The following is a 17,900-nucleotide window of genomic DNA, read 5'->3' on the forward strand; positions in this document are numbered from 1 at the left end:
CACATGAAATTTTGTACAAACAATTATGGGGCTTTATACGTATCTACAAATTTACCTCAATTGCACCTCACACAGAATTGCTGCTGTAATGTTAAAACTCTTCTAAAGGCAAAACTTCCAACTTAATATTTGGAAGTGGCTGAGTAACATACATGCTTCCATTAGCAGATAATAAAATCTTACCTGTGACAAAGCAAAAGATCCTTCAAAAATTAAGCAAATTTTTTACTTACTCAAGTATTCTTATAAGTGTTTGTATGGTAGCAGTATCCAGAAGTTAAAAGATTAAAGTCTTACTTTATAAAACTGAGCATATGAATACAAACTTATATCCTACACCATGTACAAATCAAATATATTTCTATATTTTGCCATCTAATCATGTAAAAACCTAGGGGCTGCAGCATACTACGGCAGTACTTTAATTTCTGTCACTGCAAAAATCATTGCAAGACTTCTTTCAAAACGAATCCAATCACAATAAATCCACAGTATTTGTAAACCTGCCACAGTTAAATATATACTGAAAGGAGTTCTTAAAAAACGTTTACCCTTTCAGAAGCTTTACTCACAGTTCTAGAAGTCTCTACTTCTTGATGCATTTCCTGAAGTTTCTTGTCATACTCTGACTGTATTGCTTTTTTCTGCAGCTCTAATTCTTCTAAGGCTAGGGCTTCCTGTTGCTCTTGTTCTTGCAGGGTTTTTAAACACTCACTTTGACTTTTTTCCTGTACCAAAAATTATGAATAAAACATCAAACTACAGTTATCGCACCTTCTAAAGCAGTATAATGGGATATTTACAAAGCAGTTAACAGGAGGTATACACTAATCATCTGTATTTTCTCCACATACACACACACAGTTTGTATTACGTTTGTGAAAATAAAATTATGACAAATTATTGTCATTTTTCTTTTCGTGGCAACCATAAGTCTTCTGCTTTTCTTTATATGACCAATATAATGCTACTTCAGCATTTCATTTTGGCTTGGATTACCACTATTAATTGAAAGCAACACCTCAGAGGAATAAAGATCTGTCCTCACTTGATTCTACTGACAATGTATTCTTAAGCTTCTATTCCCTATAATTAAAAATAACCTTAAAAATAGGCAGAAGAATATGATGAGGACGGGACTATCAGGGTCACACAGTCCTAGTCACCAACCATCACAGAGGTCTTAAGCCCAAAAGAATATACAGTATTTGTTAGGTAAAATTGCCTGATGATCTAAAGCACACTACAGGTTACAGAGAAGTACAAAGAACCCTAATGGTCCTTGCCAGCCTGATCAAGAAGAAAATTCTTCCCTGAGGTCAAAAAATATGAACAGGTAACCCTGACCACACAAGTTAACACACAACAATAGTCAATAGGATCAACATTTTTTGGTAACAACCCCATTTATCTCCTTTTTTTCTAGTTGCTGCAGCCAATCTCCAGTGATCCTGAGGAAGAAACTCAAAAACCAAAGTTTAACAAAGGGAGTTTAAAAAAAAATTTCCCACACCACACAGCTGTCAGTGGACAATTACAGTGATTAGTTATCACTATTCAGTCTAAACCATTGCAGCCGCTTTCCTTTCGTGCTGCTGAAGCCTCTGAGCATCTTGACTTATGGAGGGCACCCATATCTTTGGGTGCAGAAGGACTCCCACTGTGGAATGGGGTGAGAAAGAGACTTGAAATTACCATATCATAGAGAAGTTTCTAGTCCCACCTCACACTTACAGAAGTGACTTTCTACACATTTTAGGGATGCTTACAAGAGCTGCCTTCATCTGCTCCTGGAACTCCTCTTCTTGGGCCTGTAATCTCTCATTTAGTTCCTGATCTTTGGTAGCCATTTCTTTTTTATGGAATTTTTCTAGTTCAGCAACACACTCTTCTGAAGACTTCTGGGAATCAAAGTCAGAAAAAACCTGACTCTCAAAATACTAAATAGTAAGAAAACACTTTGGGTTATTTCTTTATAAGAAAAGCAGTGCAACAGTGAGGGACACCAGGACTATCCTTTTGCTTCCTTTGAATGAGTAACAATTACTCAATAGGCTTAATATTAAGCCCTATCAGATGTTATTTACAAGTCTGAAGTTACTTTTCTTTCTCAACTCTTTCACCGGAAGAAATATCATATTTTCTAAAAACTCTTCTACAAAGTTGAATTCAGTGTTTTCAGTTTCACATCACAATTTAAATGTAATAATAAACTGGAACAGGAACTTCTGTCTGTAGCTTTCCCTTCTATTCTTAAAAGTTTCACAAATCAGAAGTTCAAATGCTGACAGTCCTGCATACTGACTGCCTTTAAAGTCTCTCTTTACTTTTAGTAAATAATTTTATTAAACACTGTAAAACTAAGAATAAAATTGTTCATTTTAACATTAAATGTATTTAATGTACTGTACTGATTTTAAATGTTTAGAGAAAAAAACATCCATCTGGAGAATTTTCTGTTATCTTCAGCTTTAAGCAAATTGTATTTTCTAGAACCTTTTAAACAGCAAGATTTTTTAAAAAAAGTTCTGATATACTGATGTATTGTACAACTATAGTTTTAGTCGTAACTGAACGATTAGATTAAAACCAATAAAACAGAGTTAGTTTCAACTTTTACCTTCATCATTTCAACCACCTCTTGTTTTACTCTGGTTAACTCCTGTTGAAGATTTACCCTCTCTTCCTCACTTGCCTTTTCTACTGCTTTGATTTTTTCATCCATTTCTGCCTGCAATTTTTTCCGGGCTTCCTCTGTCTTTTGGGCAATACTCAGAGCCTTCTCAAGCTCTTCAAAAGCTGCAAAGAAAAAAAAAAGATATATGACAGTCAAGAAATAGCTATGCTTGTTGATACAAGTACAGAATTTCCCAATAACTGTAAATTACACACCTAACAGCAGAATGAACCTAGGAATCCATCAAGAATTCACTTGGGTTTATTATCTAGAAAGGCAAGAGATCTCACAAGCAGCTGCAAATCCTTTGGTTACTTTCAGAATCCAATACATTCTGTAGCTCCTATTTCTTCCCCTAAATTAACAATAAAATATACAAACCATATAAATAAAACTATGGCGCCTCTTCTGGCTTTATGTGCTTGAAGAACAGACAAAAGCTGCATGATGAGAAGGCAGTTCACAAATTCTTCTTCCACTAAAATTAGCTAGAGTAAGCAAAAACCAAGACTGACTGCAATGCAAGTCAGCTTTTACTGAATCATGAAAGAGTTCTTCCTGATGCATGATACCAGGGCATTTTATTTACAGGTTGCTCCATTCAAAGAGTACAACCTTGAGAAGCTTCTTTAGAACTGTGTGGTTGGTGGACTCCATACTGATAGCTTTTGCTGATTTCATCACTTCACTATTTACTTTTAATACAAACTACTATCGAAACAATTCAGAGAGACATGGAAAAAGTGTTCTTGCGTTATGAAGACTGTCCTGGTGCTTCTAAACTTTGCAAGTAAAACCTAAGAAAAAACCCTTAATGCTTGCTCTCAACAAGGCTGAATATCCATAGTACATTTCAAAGGAACACTCAGGATGGAGGAATAAAATAGTTATTTATATTTGCACAAGATGGACAAGTCTGCCGAAACACATTTTAACCTATGAAGCGGCAGCAATAATGCCACAACTGCTTCTTACCATAGGCCAACGTGTTCTAACATATTTTCTTCCTTTCATAGATGATCATTTAGATGAAGAAAGCAAGAAAATTAATTTGTGTTGGGAGCTGTATTATTATTACTCAGTAACAGCATCCAAGTTTCTCACGGAAACTGATAGCAGAATCTACATAGATTTACACATGCCTAGAATTTGATCACTAATCAGGAAGTCCCTTTTCCTAAATACATCATGAACATGGAAAGCCTCTGCTTCCCATCAAAAGAAAATCCAGTCTCAAAACAGTCTACTGGATCGTTAATTTTTCACAGAAAAAAAAAAAAATCTGGGAAACACAACTGTAAAATTCAAAATCATAGTGCAAACATCAAAAGTCTCTGATTTATCAGGACACAGAAAAATAAAACTATACTTCAGCTATACTTTGGACTAGCTGGATACTATTCTAGGAGCAGTGACAACACAGTATTTTTTAATGTAGGTTTTCAATGTTAGCTTTTCTTCCACTTAATCCTATCGCAGAAAGGAAATCAAGCTAGATACCCCCATCTCTAGCTTCCCTGACCCACCATCACTTAGTAGGCATTCACAGTAATTCTTATAATCCTTGGGGGGTTTTGAGGGGAATAAATATAAACAGTTTGCCATTTTTAATAATGTTCAGGCATGGGTTTGAAAAGCAAAAATAATTTCCATTCCAAACCTTCTGATAACATTTGAAACTGAAGCTTTTAACTACAATCTACGCTTTTGAGCCAAGGCTGCAAATATTACTTTTTCAAGTAACTTAATTCCCTAAAATTGCAGTTGCCCAAATTCTGACCTTTCTGGGCTGTTTTCTAAGGCAGCCTTTCTCTGACCCCTGCCAGTGATAGTTTCAGGACAAAACAGGGTGGTTTTTGACCCAGACAGTATTGAAGCACATCACTGTATCTAGTTTTGCAGTTCCTATCCTCCTTAAATAATAAAATCCCAAACTCTTTCTAAAAGGTTAAGAACTCTAGAGACTATCGCAAACAGAAAAACAGTCTAAAACATAACGCGAGCATGCAGGAAGGCTTACAGCCCCTTACAAGAGGTGGCCACGGTGTTTCTGAGCACCGTTCTGCAGGGGCCGCCGTGAGGCGCTGGCCCCGTCGGAGCGGGGGGACCCCAGGCTGCCCCGTCGCGCTCCCCCCACCCACCCCAGTGCAAATCCATTACGGACGCAGCCCAACTTCCCTGATCCCCCCCCTCAGCCCTAACGAAAGCACGTGCAGCCAGCCAAAACGGCCTTCGGTATTACAGCATCATAAATGACTTTAAAAAAAACACCCTCCCACCAAAAAAAAAAAAAAGCTTTTACCAAATATAGATTCAAAACTAAAACCTGCAAATAAAAGATTTTAAGTGTATTCCACGTTTCCACATGCATATCATTTCCTGGATCTTCTCTGGAGCAACATACACTTCATTTCTGTTTCAGCAACGTGCTACTGCTGAGAAAGGAAAGACGAGGCACTTGCAGTGGCGCGCGGAGGCGAGCAGGAGACTGGGGCTCGCACGGGGGCTGTCCACGGGGCTGCGTGAGCCGGGCAGCGTGCAGGCCAGCAGCTGCAGCCCCACCGCTGCAAGCGGGATGCTTGTCCAAAAGCGAGGCAGAAGCTGGCGCGGACAATGGCAAGGCAGCGGCGGTGGGGCAGGGGGGAATGGGATGGCAGCACGAAGCAGCAGCACTGCACAGAAACACACTCAGTTCTCTGAAAGTTAAATTATATGCATCTCAGGCACTTAAGCAAGGCACAACGTTTTTATTCAAAACAGTTCCAGTGTGGCATGACACAAGCAAGTTTCAAACCAGCAGAGGGTTAAAATACCATCCTTTCAAATAGGCAGAACATGGACTAAATTTTGTGTCCGTGGAAGCTTTTAATTCTACTGTGGATGGAAGGCCGGAATAAAAGTCTGCATTTTATTTAAATACGTCTATTCTGAATCCAAAGAGTCAAGCTGCTGTCTGCATCCTTCCCCCACTAGCATCCCTACTGTTGAGAAAAGAGCTCTTAACTTAAAGTACTGATTAAGTGAAATCTCCTGAACACACACCAGCAAAACAGAAGCGGTAACAAGCACTCTCACAAAACCTCAGGGGGGTCTTGCAAAATCCCATCCACCTGAGCAAACCAGGCAAATGGGAAACCTTCCCGCAGATAAATTAAGCATACGGAGCCTGAGCGCCAGAGTTGAAGCAGCAAAGTGGATTTTATAAAACTTGTGCTAGAAAGTACGAAATCAGTGGCAGCTCTCGGAGGCCTCCGCTGCCCTGGGTAAGGCCAGGCCACGCTGCAAAGACTTCGCAGTCATCCTCACCAGGGCTGTAGGCACGGGCACCTGCAACCCCGGTGACATCTACCGCTGAAAATGGCGAAGAGCGCACTAACCAGGGACAGCAAATGAGGGCTTCCTGTATTTTCGTGCTGAAGGCAGAGAGCAGGCATCTTGTCAAAAAGCGGTTTGAGAAATAAAGGTTTGAATTCGTTTCCTATGGTTGCTTTGTGCATCTAGGCAGAGTTTTTTAAATGCGCAGTCAAGACTTTGAGACTTTGTTCTCTGCAGAAAGTTGCAAAGCATAAATTAAGCTCGCAATAGAAATGCCACCTACAAAGGATGGCAACATAAAGCCACATGAATTTGCTTTCTAAAGGCTTTTCCTGTTTTACTCTACAGCATATAAATACATCAGCAATCTATATCCTCAGAAGTCAGATGGGACTTATGCCAAGCATTTGGGGTAACAAACTTCATTTTAACAATAAATTTACAAATATTACAACTAGTTCTGTTGAAGTGAAATGTAAATAGTATACATACACTGCAAAGCATTAAAATAAAAAAATCAGTTGCAGTTACTTCAAGTAAAAGAACTGCCATTGCCTGAGAAGCACAGAATTTACTTTTAGAGTCCGGTCCAAGCACTCAATGCGTGATGTAAGAAAGACGAGCCCTTACCCCAGTCCTGTTCATACAAGGCTTGGGAAAGGCACCATGATTCACTTATTGGCATGTGTGGATGCACAAAAACAAGATGCTTTGTGAGATTTCAATATAATGTACCTTTAACTGCAAAAAACTGAACTGCGACATCATCAACTTGGGAGACTAAGTTACAGTTTATGCAACATGTACAAAGTAACCATACATATCTTTTCACTATTTTACTACACAAAAATACATTAACACTAAATTGTTACAATTTTTACTTGTATTAAGTCAATGGGCGCATTTCACCCCCCAAAAAAGCCAGACGTGTAATTCTAGGCAAGTTAAAAATATGAAGCAGCAACAAAATACACTACTTTTTAACCTACGATACAGCACTATGACAAAGTAAACACTAAATATATTATCTTTATCTTTGGCATAATTTAAATGAAATCAACATTTCTACAAATAAACTATTCTATAGAGTCAACTCTTCACTGAATTATAATACAGCAAAAATATAAGTCTAGAATTAAAGACATTCACCAAATTAACAATAATGTGGTGAAAAAGCTCTCACATTAACTAGCGAAGAAACAGCATTTTAAAGACACTGACCTCAAACACATAAAACTGTCTGATTCTTAAAGCTGGTAAAAACCAGAGGCTGTGACCCAGAAGTAATTTCAGGCTATCCCAGTATTACTGGTGGTTTTCTCAAACGTCAGAACAATTTAGTTCAGTTGTTTCAAGCTACATTTCAGTTGTACATGACAATTTTCCAGTGGGCATACGGCCAAGGAAATAATAGGAAAAACTAATAAAGGTGATCTTATAAATTTGTCTCTTAAAAGTAGTATTAACTAATTTTTCAATGTTTTTCAAAATTTTTATCTGCATGCTTAACAGAGCACAAGAATAAATGCACTCAAAGGTAAAGTAGATGCTGATGCACCATAAAATTACCCAAAGTCCTTAATAATAAAAAGAGAGAACATACTCAACACACAAATCTCCCCTTTGCAAAGTGCAGTATGCTCAATACATTACTCCCAAGTAAGATTACCTGTCACTACAACAGTTAATTTCTCCAGAGCATCACTGCTAACCCATTTTCAGATTCTGGCTATGCAAACATGAGGAAATTACTGTACTAAAGTGTGCAAATACTAGTCCATAATTAGAGGTTTCTACTGCTTCAACAAATTCTGTGTTTCAGACAGCTATGATAATTACTTTATAACTACAGAAGCCTTAAAACATTCTTGAGAAAATTTTTAAAAAGAAAATATTATATAAAAAAAAGCTTTTTAGCCTCTGGAAAAAAAATGAACAAAATCTAACTTTAGCAAAAGATTGATTCCGAAATCTGGGTTTCCAAAGCTAAAAATAGACATGCAGTCTGAAAGGGTGGGGGAAAAGGGCAACTGAGGAAAACGTTTGTTGTTTTCATAAGTTTTTCAAAGGTCTTCTAGCAGACCACTTACTGCTTTGTGTATTTTTATGTTTCCTTTGCTGATTTGGGGTGTTCAACCTGCTTTACTGTATTACAGCATATGTTCTATCCAGATAAATTAATCTTTAAAATTCAAAGTTCTGACCTAAATTTACATAGATTTAATTGAGCTGCTATGAAACGTATGGCTTGAACTTCTCATCACTTTTTAGAGACATAATATGCACAATGCATGTTATGAGAGCAAACAAAATTCTTCTCTAAGAACTTTGATAGTGAAAACCGTTTTGCACTATAACTATGTTAAAAAAAAAAAAAAAAAAGTTCTGTCCTTTAACTTAGTTTCAAGCCAAAGGAGAACCACAAGCACACGATTAATATGTTCTCTAATTTCTAACAAGAGCCATCTACAATGTGTAATTACATAACCACTCAGTTCCAAGCCTGAAACAATGAAATCATCACTGCTGTTTGGCTACAAAGAAATCAGAAATACTTCCGTTACAATTATTGAAAGAAAATGCTTATTATAGAAGTAACACATCCTCCTGTTTCTACTTCTTCACAAGCTCTCATATACTTATTGCTATGCCCTCTATCTAAAATACATGATATTGTGATGACAATTTATAAAAAGTCATCTCTTGAGTTTTCTTCCTGAAATGATACAAGCATAAACCATAGCAATCTTTAATCCTATAAACAGGAAGGTACAGCTGCCCTTTAGCAGTTTCCTTCTTCAGCTCCTGTTGAATTGGTATCTGAAAAGTATTGCACAAAACAGTGAAAAATTTCCCCAACCTCTGCTGACCAGAAATGAAGTCAGTAATGATGTTAGCAAGAGTGATATGCAGAACATTAGGAAAAAGAAGCATGTTTTAACATCCATTCCAAACAACAACTGATGAAACAGTGCAAAAAGACCATGCTGAAGCTTTTTCATGTTCAAATGTGAAAGCTAATAATCTCCAGAATTTCTTACCAGCTTTTTCAGATTTTTCTTTCTGTTCTTTTAATTCCTCGCCTTTTGTAGTCATTTGTTTGATCCGAGTATGCAGCTGGGCAATCTCCTCCTCCTTCATTTCCAAAGTTTCATGCATTTGTCGCTTTGTCTCTGCAATTACCATACCCTATGGAAAAGGTCCTTATGGTAAAATGCTAACAAATAAATAAAACACACATCGAAAACAATTTCAAGCCAGGATACCATCCTTCGCAGGAATAAACTTTAGTCTATTACTACAATAGCAGAGATCATGGTACTTTCCTATGTTAGAAAACAGAAAAAGTTAATAAACAGAAGATAAGAACAGGGATTTTTTTGAAGAGTAGCCAAAATTTATCTAGTGGCAAGAAGAACTCTACCAGGAACTAAGAACAATCAAAAACTTTCTCTTACTGGTACAGGTACTTCTGTTTAAAATACAAGTTCTGTAAACAAACCAAAACTAAAAGCATTCCAGTGTGTACACTTCTCCTTAGAGAACATGCATGTATGATGGGCATTAGTCATGTTGCTTATTACACCACCAGAAGGTACTCCAAGTACCAAGAATGTGATAGAAAAACCTGTAAGGAACAAAAATTATGAGACACTCCTCATATTCCTAAGAAACTACAGCCGCTTCTACTTCACTGGTCACTTTTTAATTATTTTACGTTATATCTTATCTTCATCAGATTTTTTTTATCCTGTATCAAGACAACCGTGTATCCAGCAATTTTGCTAGTCCAGGAATCACTAGGCCTTCTAAAATCATGTCCTAAATAACATATTCTTACAGTATTGATTATGAACTAACAGACAAATATACTAAAGTATCCATACAATAAAATGGTCAGGTACCTTAAATGATTTGGTTGTTAAATTTGAAATGTAACCAAGCCAAACTAGATGACTAAGATGGTTTCTAGCATCAGGAAGTCAGATATTTTGAGCTTTTACCAACCTTCTTCCGAAACTACACAGTTAAAAAAAAAATTCCTTCCTGTTTACCTTATCTTGTTCTAGCTGCTCAATCAAATTCTTCGCATCACGCAACTGCGTAATCAATTTAGTCTTCTCAGCCATGTGAAGCTCCTAAAAGAGACCCAACCACAAGAGTTTAAAGTGCTGCCATCTGTAAGGAAACACCTCCTCTGATAAGCAGGCTGGGTTTGAATCTTATAAAGAATCGTTCCTAGATTGGCACAGATCAACATAACTGTCATTACATTACAAACATGAAACAGGCTAAGAATGAGATTCTGCACTATGCCTCAAATGTAGAGCACAGAATAAAGCCCAGCGAAATCAAAGTGGGCGGCTTGCAGTTACTTTTAAATGTCCCAGTGCTAGGCTGTCTTATAGCTTCCATCATAATTCAGGCATCTGGAGGCATGATAACAGCCTCCACAGGTTCCCTCATGGATCTCAGTGCTGCTACAGTAAAATGGGCAATAATCCTGCCTAAGGCATCTCCTCTACTACCTGTATCTTGGCTTACAAGGGGATCTCAGCAATGCAACATTGCAACTGCTCATCAGTGTTCTTGGGGTGGAAAAAATTCTTAAAATACTTGTGTCTTCCTGAGCTCTTCTGAACTAGGCTAGTGCTCAGAGATCAAGACAGAGAAGAGAATCTTACCCCCAGAACTACAGATGAGTACAGCTACATTTTTCATGCACTTTCATATTTCCAGTACTGTCAGCTACCTTACTTTTATTCCACACTCACCATTAATGGCCTTGAAAAGAAAACTGAGATAAATATTAATTTAGCTTTGGCACTGCACCTACATTTTCTTTAATCTTTATCCTATCTTCACTACACTCTATTCTTCACTTTCCTGTCCTTCTGTGTCTTCTATTTATTTACATAACTGATGCCTCTTTCACTATCTGCCTTAAAGGTTTAGCTCTGCTCCATTTTTCAGGTTTCTTATTTACTCTTTACTTCCTGTCTTCTGTGCCAGGATGGCCTTTTCCTACCTGCCGCCCCCCAACTTCCTGTATCTCCTTTATTTCTGATATCCATTTTGAAGGTTATTCATACAGTAAGGTTTCCTACCCTTCTTTACAACTTTTTGTGTACTTGCTCAATCAGTTTATTCCAGATGGCTTTTACACCTTTAACTCCAACAAAGAGCAGCACCGTGTCTTGTGACAGTCTGTACATTGTGTAAGGATCCTATTAATAAATTCTGCAAATATCAGAATTCTTACACTGTATTAGTAGCTACCCATTAAAAAGTTAGGGTGTTTTCCATACCTTCATTTTCTCTAGTTCCTGAAGTCTCTCTTCTAACTGCTCTTGAAGCGCCTCTTTCTCGCTGGTCAGCTGGGCAGAGCGCTCTTTGTGCGACCGAATCATCTCTTTACAACGTTGCAGCAGGTTCTCTTGGCGCTTCACCCTCTGATTAAGAGCTTCCAGTGTTTTAACAGAATCTTCATTACCCTCTACGGACAACATACCAACATTACCACATGCATAGCTTTTTCTAAACGCAGATCCTCCGTCATACCCTCCATGTGAATGTGGGTGACTCAAAGTCCTCTAAAGAAGTCTCCTTAAGTCCACAAAACTTCCACTGACTACTAGAATCACATTCCAGATTCAACCAGAAACAAGCACATACATACACAGAATAGCAAATACAATCTTGCACCCCAAATAAATTTCCATTTTTCTCCGTCAGTTCTTTATCGCCCAAAAAATGTAGTTTAATTCATTAGCTGCAGCAAGTGCCAAGCTGAACATGTTAGCACGAGTCATCCATGAACCAATTCATCAGAAAAAAAATCTTTTTTCCAGACAGCTTTTCAAAAATCCTTGGGACTTCACTGAGCACAAATATTTAAAAAATTATTTCATATTTTAAAATGTTCATTTAAAAAACAATATCCATAGAACTAACTTGAAAGGCCTGATAAACCAGAAGCTGGCAGAAAACAAAGCCTAAGGCTCAAGACTACAAGGACTTTGATTACAAAAGCACTGTTGAAAGGTTAGAGAACTTACAAAACCCCAATTATTATACAAACTGCAAAGCAAACTATTATTCAACAAAGTTTTCTATGCAATTGGAAAGTTATACTGATTTATGAACCCATCTGCTGCCACTAACAAAATATTCACAAGCAGGAAAAAATGCAAAGCAAAACAAATCACGTCTCTCAAGCACCAAGCAGATTCCTGTATTCCCAGGGCTGGGCATGACATAATTCAAAAGTATCCAAGTTGGCAGTACTGCATATTGCAGGGTAAAGGCCAAGTTTATTGCCTCTCTGAGCTACACTCTGCTCTGTATGACTAGCATATGGGTAATATTTTACTGTGTGTTTTACCCTGATGCTCTGGAGTCCGTAAGAGTACCTGTCATGAAAACAGGATTAGACAAATTCACAGAGGTTAAGTTCATGACCATAGTTCTTGCATGCTATAGTCCAGATGCAGACTCTAGCATAGCAAACATCTAGAACTCTGATTCCTGGGAACTTGATACTATTTCTTATTTTTTTCCTAAGCACTGTTAAAGACATCACGCTAAGACAAATCTTTGACCTAAACATATATCTTATCCAAACACTGAAAATTCATATCATGCCAGATGCTGAACAAAGATCATTTCAAGATGCATGTTCACCTCAGTCTGAACCCTGTCTTTCATAAAGGATACCAACGAATGACGCTTCCATAACACACCAGCAATACCTCTTGCTTAGTAATCAGATCTAAACAATACTGGGAGCACCACAATTCAATCTCCTGATTAGAGGAACACTTAAGGGATTATTCAGTAGCTTGAATCTCTAAATTGATAATGGTATTTATTTTTTCCTGGGAAAACTAAAAAGGAAACACACTGGCAACTGGTCACCTCTCTAAAAGTCAAGGTACAGTTCCTGGCTTACTTGGGGACAGAACCTCCTAATAATATTAAGCAGAGACAGCAAAACCCCCTACTGGCAACAGCAATACTTACAATAATATTGTTCTTATTAACAGGTCTTAGGAAGGCAAGATGTACCACATTTGAACTCTTATGGAAACTTAGCATCTTAAAGAGCTGTCCTGTACTTTTAGCTACCTCACTGTTTTCAGAAAAAATTGTCTTCTTCTAGAAAAATACATCATTGCTATAACAGCTTGAGTCTTAGTTACTTGTACTTAGTTACAATTCAAGATCTCTTGAAAAAGCCTCAATACCTACCATTGCTTCCTGGTTCCATAATACTTTCTGCACTGATTTCTTTTGTCGGACTTTGAACTTGTGATTCAGACTGGATATTTGGATCAGGTAATTCAATACCTATTTGGCCATTCTGTAACCTCTGTTTCAGCAACGATACCTAAACAAAATGTTCTTTTTGTTACAAACACAAGGATTGTAAGCAGATCATGTTTTCATCTTCAAAACTAGAGATAATTAATAAAATTGATATCAGTAAGAAGAGAAAGGAAAAAATCTCCTCGAGTATTCTAGCATTTTTTTTTAAATCAGAATTACATTTTCAATTAACATAAAAATAGTATCATGAGTGCAGAAACAAGCACCAATTAAGCCAAACCCATACACTTTGTCAAAGCAATTTTAGCTCAAACAGATGTTATGTACCTGATAACAAAGACATTACAAAGCTATTCAGCTGCAAATAAAAAAAAAATGTATATTTAACAAGAGTGAGATCTTACAAAGGTATTCACTACCACAAAGATACACTTAATTTCTCAATAATCGTAACTTATCAATAAATTCCTAATTATTAGAAAGAGCAGTTTTAAAGAACATCTCTCGGGTAAGATATCTTACCTGAGTTTGCAGGACACTAATAAGCTGATCCTTTTCTTCTAAGGAAGCATCAAATTCCTCCTGGAGATGTTTCTTAGCTTGTTGATCCATCTGGAGCTCCTGAGAATCATAAATAAATTTCCCTCAAATGAGAACTAAAAAGTAAATTTAGAAAACTTAAGTGTTACGAAATAATAATAAAAAAACTCACTGCAGTTTAATGTGGCCCCAGAATACTTGCATAAAATGGACATTGCTTTTACTATACAACATTCCACACAACAGTATAAGGAATCACTTTAACACCAGAAATAAAACAGCAAAAGTCTAAATTTCATATAAAAATATCAAGGACTCTTCCTCCCCAAAAATAAGGTTGTGCAGGGATCACTTCAGGCCTGTTCCTGAAAACAGTTATAGACACACAGAGTTCCCTTGGGAGATGAAGACTGCACTTTTGGAAACTAGATTATTCATTTAACTCCCAGATTAAATCAACACAAGCAGCAGAGATGTAAGTTTCTCTTACGTTCATTCAACATGCTAGTATTCTAATATGACGAATGCAGTTTATGACAACAGTAAGTAGTCTTTCCCTCTTGGAGGTGAGGTCAAATGAGAAGGACAGAGGATGTCAAACAACTTTAACTATGTGGTTTTACTCATTGCCTACTTAGTGGACTGGGATAAGGCATTAATTTGGCTGAACACCCTTAGAAAGATGCAGATGTAGCCTAAAATTGTTAGCAATAGCTATGTAATCTTACAAAATACTGTTTTAGGGCGGTTTCTTTTGTTTATTTCCTATGCTTTTAAAGTTTTTTTTTCTTTAAATAATCAGTTCTATTAGAACAATATATATATTTCATAAAATTAATTCACATTCAACTTACTGAATCAAAACCATATGCATTTCATATGCATCCACTGTAAGTCATTTCCTGAATTTGTATCTTAAATTTTTTATTTACTTCATCTGTATATATCTTTCCAGCTAATACTTCCATGACCGCTATTCTGCAAAGACACCTGTATAAAGGCGAACACCACCTGTAAACATGGGTTCTGTGAGCCCAGCAAAGATGACAGAAAGCAAAAGAAACGATGAGCGAGCAAAGAGGAGACAAAACACGAGACACTGGTTGCTTCCTGCTTTGCTCTCGTTCAACTCTGAATCTCACTTTTGTGCTGTCTTACTGCTTATACCTTCATGGAGGAACGCCAGCTGCTGTACCTGAACCTGCCCTGCCTGACATCAGCCCTGAGCACGGCAGCCGCCTGCAAAGAACAGCAGCAGTGCGAGCTGCTGTGCCCAGCCACGCAGGGACCAGATGCCACTGCAAGGCAACTCCTGAGAAAGCCATTTCTCTCTTGGCCCAAGTAACTACACTCGCTTTATAACCCTGCATTGCCCCAGCTCTCAGTAGCTGCTGATCGCGCTTCTTCCTTGTGCTTCTGAGCTTTCGAAGCAACACCTTCAAGACAAAGCAGAAAAGCTCAGGGCAAGAACAAGTGCCAAAGAGATTTGCTGAAACAAACACTGAAATATTCCTCTTTGGATCTGAAAGTCCGTTCTGATCCTTGTCTGAGAAGCAGAATACCACGGACTGTTGCTCAAGAATTGCTCTTAATGGGAGAAAACAGAGGGAAGCAAAGGAAACGGTCATTTCTAGGGACTACTTCACCTTGTCAACTGATCCCCAGGGAAAACTGTTCATGCTTACACAGTTCTCTTACAAGAGAGGACTTACTCAAAACATTTATAGGAAAAACAGTGTATGACAAATAAAAGGGTTTTCTAAATTAACTTGTGATAAGAAATAATCAGTGAGTGGTCACTTTTCAATCACCTTAGCTTCCACAATGAAAACCTCTCAGTTTTATTTGTAAATTATTTTTCATTTTAAGTCTGTTTTACTTAATAGTATAATATTTGGGCTTTGAAAGGAACAAGGAATTATTTTTTGAGGTTTTTAATTAGTAGAAAAAAATTTTGGTCTTCAATTTATAAGAGTCTTATAAATCTACAGGATTTATTATAAAGAACTTTATTTTTTATACTAAAATATATTCAACTGTCTTTCTTTATGACATAAACTGACTGTAACAGAAATTCAGATCATCTCCTATGTTTGTCTTTACTTAATGGTAAAAGGAATTTTCAAACAGGAGATGCTGTTATGAGTTTGAGTTACAGCAGTAATTATATATATCAAAAAGCTATTAAAGAAGAAGGGGATGGGGGGGAAGGGTACATAAGGCAACCCTTTTTTCTTACCACAATGTTTTAATTCTGGGATATATACGTCTTCCAAATTTTACCAAATACCAATGAGTGGAAAACTACATCTGCTAGAGCATGCAGCTCTAGACTTAAAGAACGTTTCTCATATTTGACTCTCTTAGCTGGAAAAACATACGGGCAAGCTGCTTCTGACACTAATACCATGCATTTTCCCCTTCCATGGGGCTGTGGGCAGCTAGTTTAGCTGAAGACATAGTTACAGCCCACGCAAAGCACCCAGGGCAGAGCAGCGCTCCGAACTGCTCTCAGCCGGCAGAGAAGGAAACAGCTGGGATCTGAACCAACACGCCACCCCGTGGCATAAAATTAGGAGCCGGCGTACCTGAATCAAACCCCACGTGGGTGAAGACCACCGCTCTGCCATTTGAGGGCAACCTTTTTGTATATCACGGGCTCTCTGGGGGGAAGCACAGGAGCAGCGGTGCCCTGCAGGTGGGTGAGCGAGCGAGCCCCGGCAGTGGTGCCCCAGGCCAAATATATTAGAGCGTCTCCTTTCAACTTCATTGTAACCGCAGGAGAGGAATAAGCATAACACAACTTACCTGATTTCATGATTGAAATCAAACTATTATGCAAATGCATTAAAACAATTTACTCATTCTCATCTAAACTGTAATGTTTATTTGAAAAATTACTTTTACCCTAAAAAAAAAAAGTGAACTTGATAGCCATGGTAAAATCTTTTCTAAAAGTGCTTATTATTTGTATTTGCCTAATATTAGTATTTCACAGTACTAAAAGAGAAACAAATCACACATCCACATCCACTGCTGGAGTCAACATCCCTGCAAGAACCACATATAGTTCTACCTACACTACAATGAACAAAAAAGCAGTTCAGTCGATACTATGAACTGCTCTGTCTTAGATTATGACAGCAGCTGCTGAACGAGAAATATGCAAGAGAAACAACCTGATATAAACAAATGACAAAAATTGGCAAAAAAACCCCTCTGCTGTGCTATGGAAAGTATTCTACAAAGCGAACAAAAAAAATCAAAAGTTAAACAGAGAAAATCCTCATTCTATGTGTGGTGTAAGGTATTCAACAAATAAATGGAGTTACCTCTCTCAATTCTCCAATTCTGCGGAGTGCTTTATCCTGGCTTTGACTCAGAATGCCCTGAAAAAGGAAGAATAAACATGTTTATATATATGTGTATTAAATACAACTTTAAAAATAAAGTATAAATAAGTTCACAAAGAACTTTTTTAGCACAAGAATTTATGATTTGCATCTCTCTTTCAAGTCAAACTGGATATATAAGTGCTATCACAAATTGCCAACTGTGGCACTGCACTATCACCTGAATTCAGTGGATGCAATACAAAAGCAGTAGTTATTGGGACAGACGAATATTAGACCCAGCTAAAGAGTCTTCTGTTTTTTTGGTTTGTTTTGTTTATACATATAAATACATACACATGCACACACACACACTATATTTATATTATACACACACATTATATAAATATATACACAAAATATATATTGAAAATTAAATCTGTATATTCACCATGCATTTTAGGATTCAGAAAAACATTTGGATAACAGAGAATGAATGAATGCTTACCTGTAGCTTTTTTTTCTCTCGCTGGATAACTTGATAAGCAGACACTAGCTAAAATACAGAAATCAAGTATAATGATGATAATGCATCCACTTATAGCTGTCAAAATAATTTGTTTAGTTATATTGGTGTCTGTATTTTCAAACTCTTCACTTGAGCAAGCTCTTCTGATAGAAACATACATAAGCAATTCTCTTGTGTA

At 37.3% G+C, this 17,900-nt stretch overlaps 1 protein-coding gene across 1 annotated transcript in view; it reads right to left on the reverse strand.

Annotated features, from left to right (window-relative positions):
* Positions 1–17,900, reverse strand: part of GOLGA4 (golgin A4) — a 66,069-nt gene that overhangs the window by 27,342 nt on the left and 20,827 nt on the right. Inside the window, exons 6-15 of the mRNA XM_067291290.1 lie at positions 17,702–17,749; positions 17,194–17,250; positions 13,844–13,942; positions 13,244–13,382; positions 11,302–11,489; positions 10,048–10,131; positions 9,034–9,181; positions 2,621–2,799; positions 1,770–1,901; positions 573–728 (exon numbers count right to left, since the gene is read on the reverse strand). Coding sequence (XP_067147391.1) covers positions 573–728; positions 1,770–1,901; positions 2,621–2,799; positions 9,034–9,181; positions 10,048–10,131; positions 11,302–11,489; positions 13,244–13,382; positions 13,844–13,942; positions 17,194–17,250; positions 17,702–17,749 — 1,230 coding nt within the window. The remainder of the gene's footprint in view (positions 1–572; positions 729–1,769; positions 1,902–2,620; positions 2,800–9,033; positions 9,182–10,047; positions 10,132–11,301; positions 11,490–13,243; positions 13,383–13,843; positions 13,943–17,193; positions 17,251–17,701; positions 17,750–17,900) is intronic.

Source organism: Apteryx mantelli, chromosome 2 (assembly GCF_036417845.1).
Source record: "Apteryx mantelli isolate bAptMan1 chromosome 2, bAptMan1.hap1, whole genome shotgun sequence".
NCBI classification, from domain to species: domain Eukaryota; kingdom Metazoa; phylum Chordata; class Aves; order Apterygiformes; family Apterygidae; genus Apteryx; species Apteryx mantelli.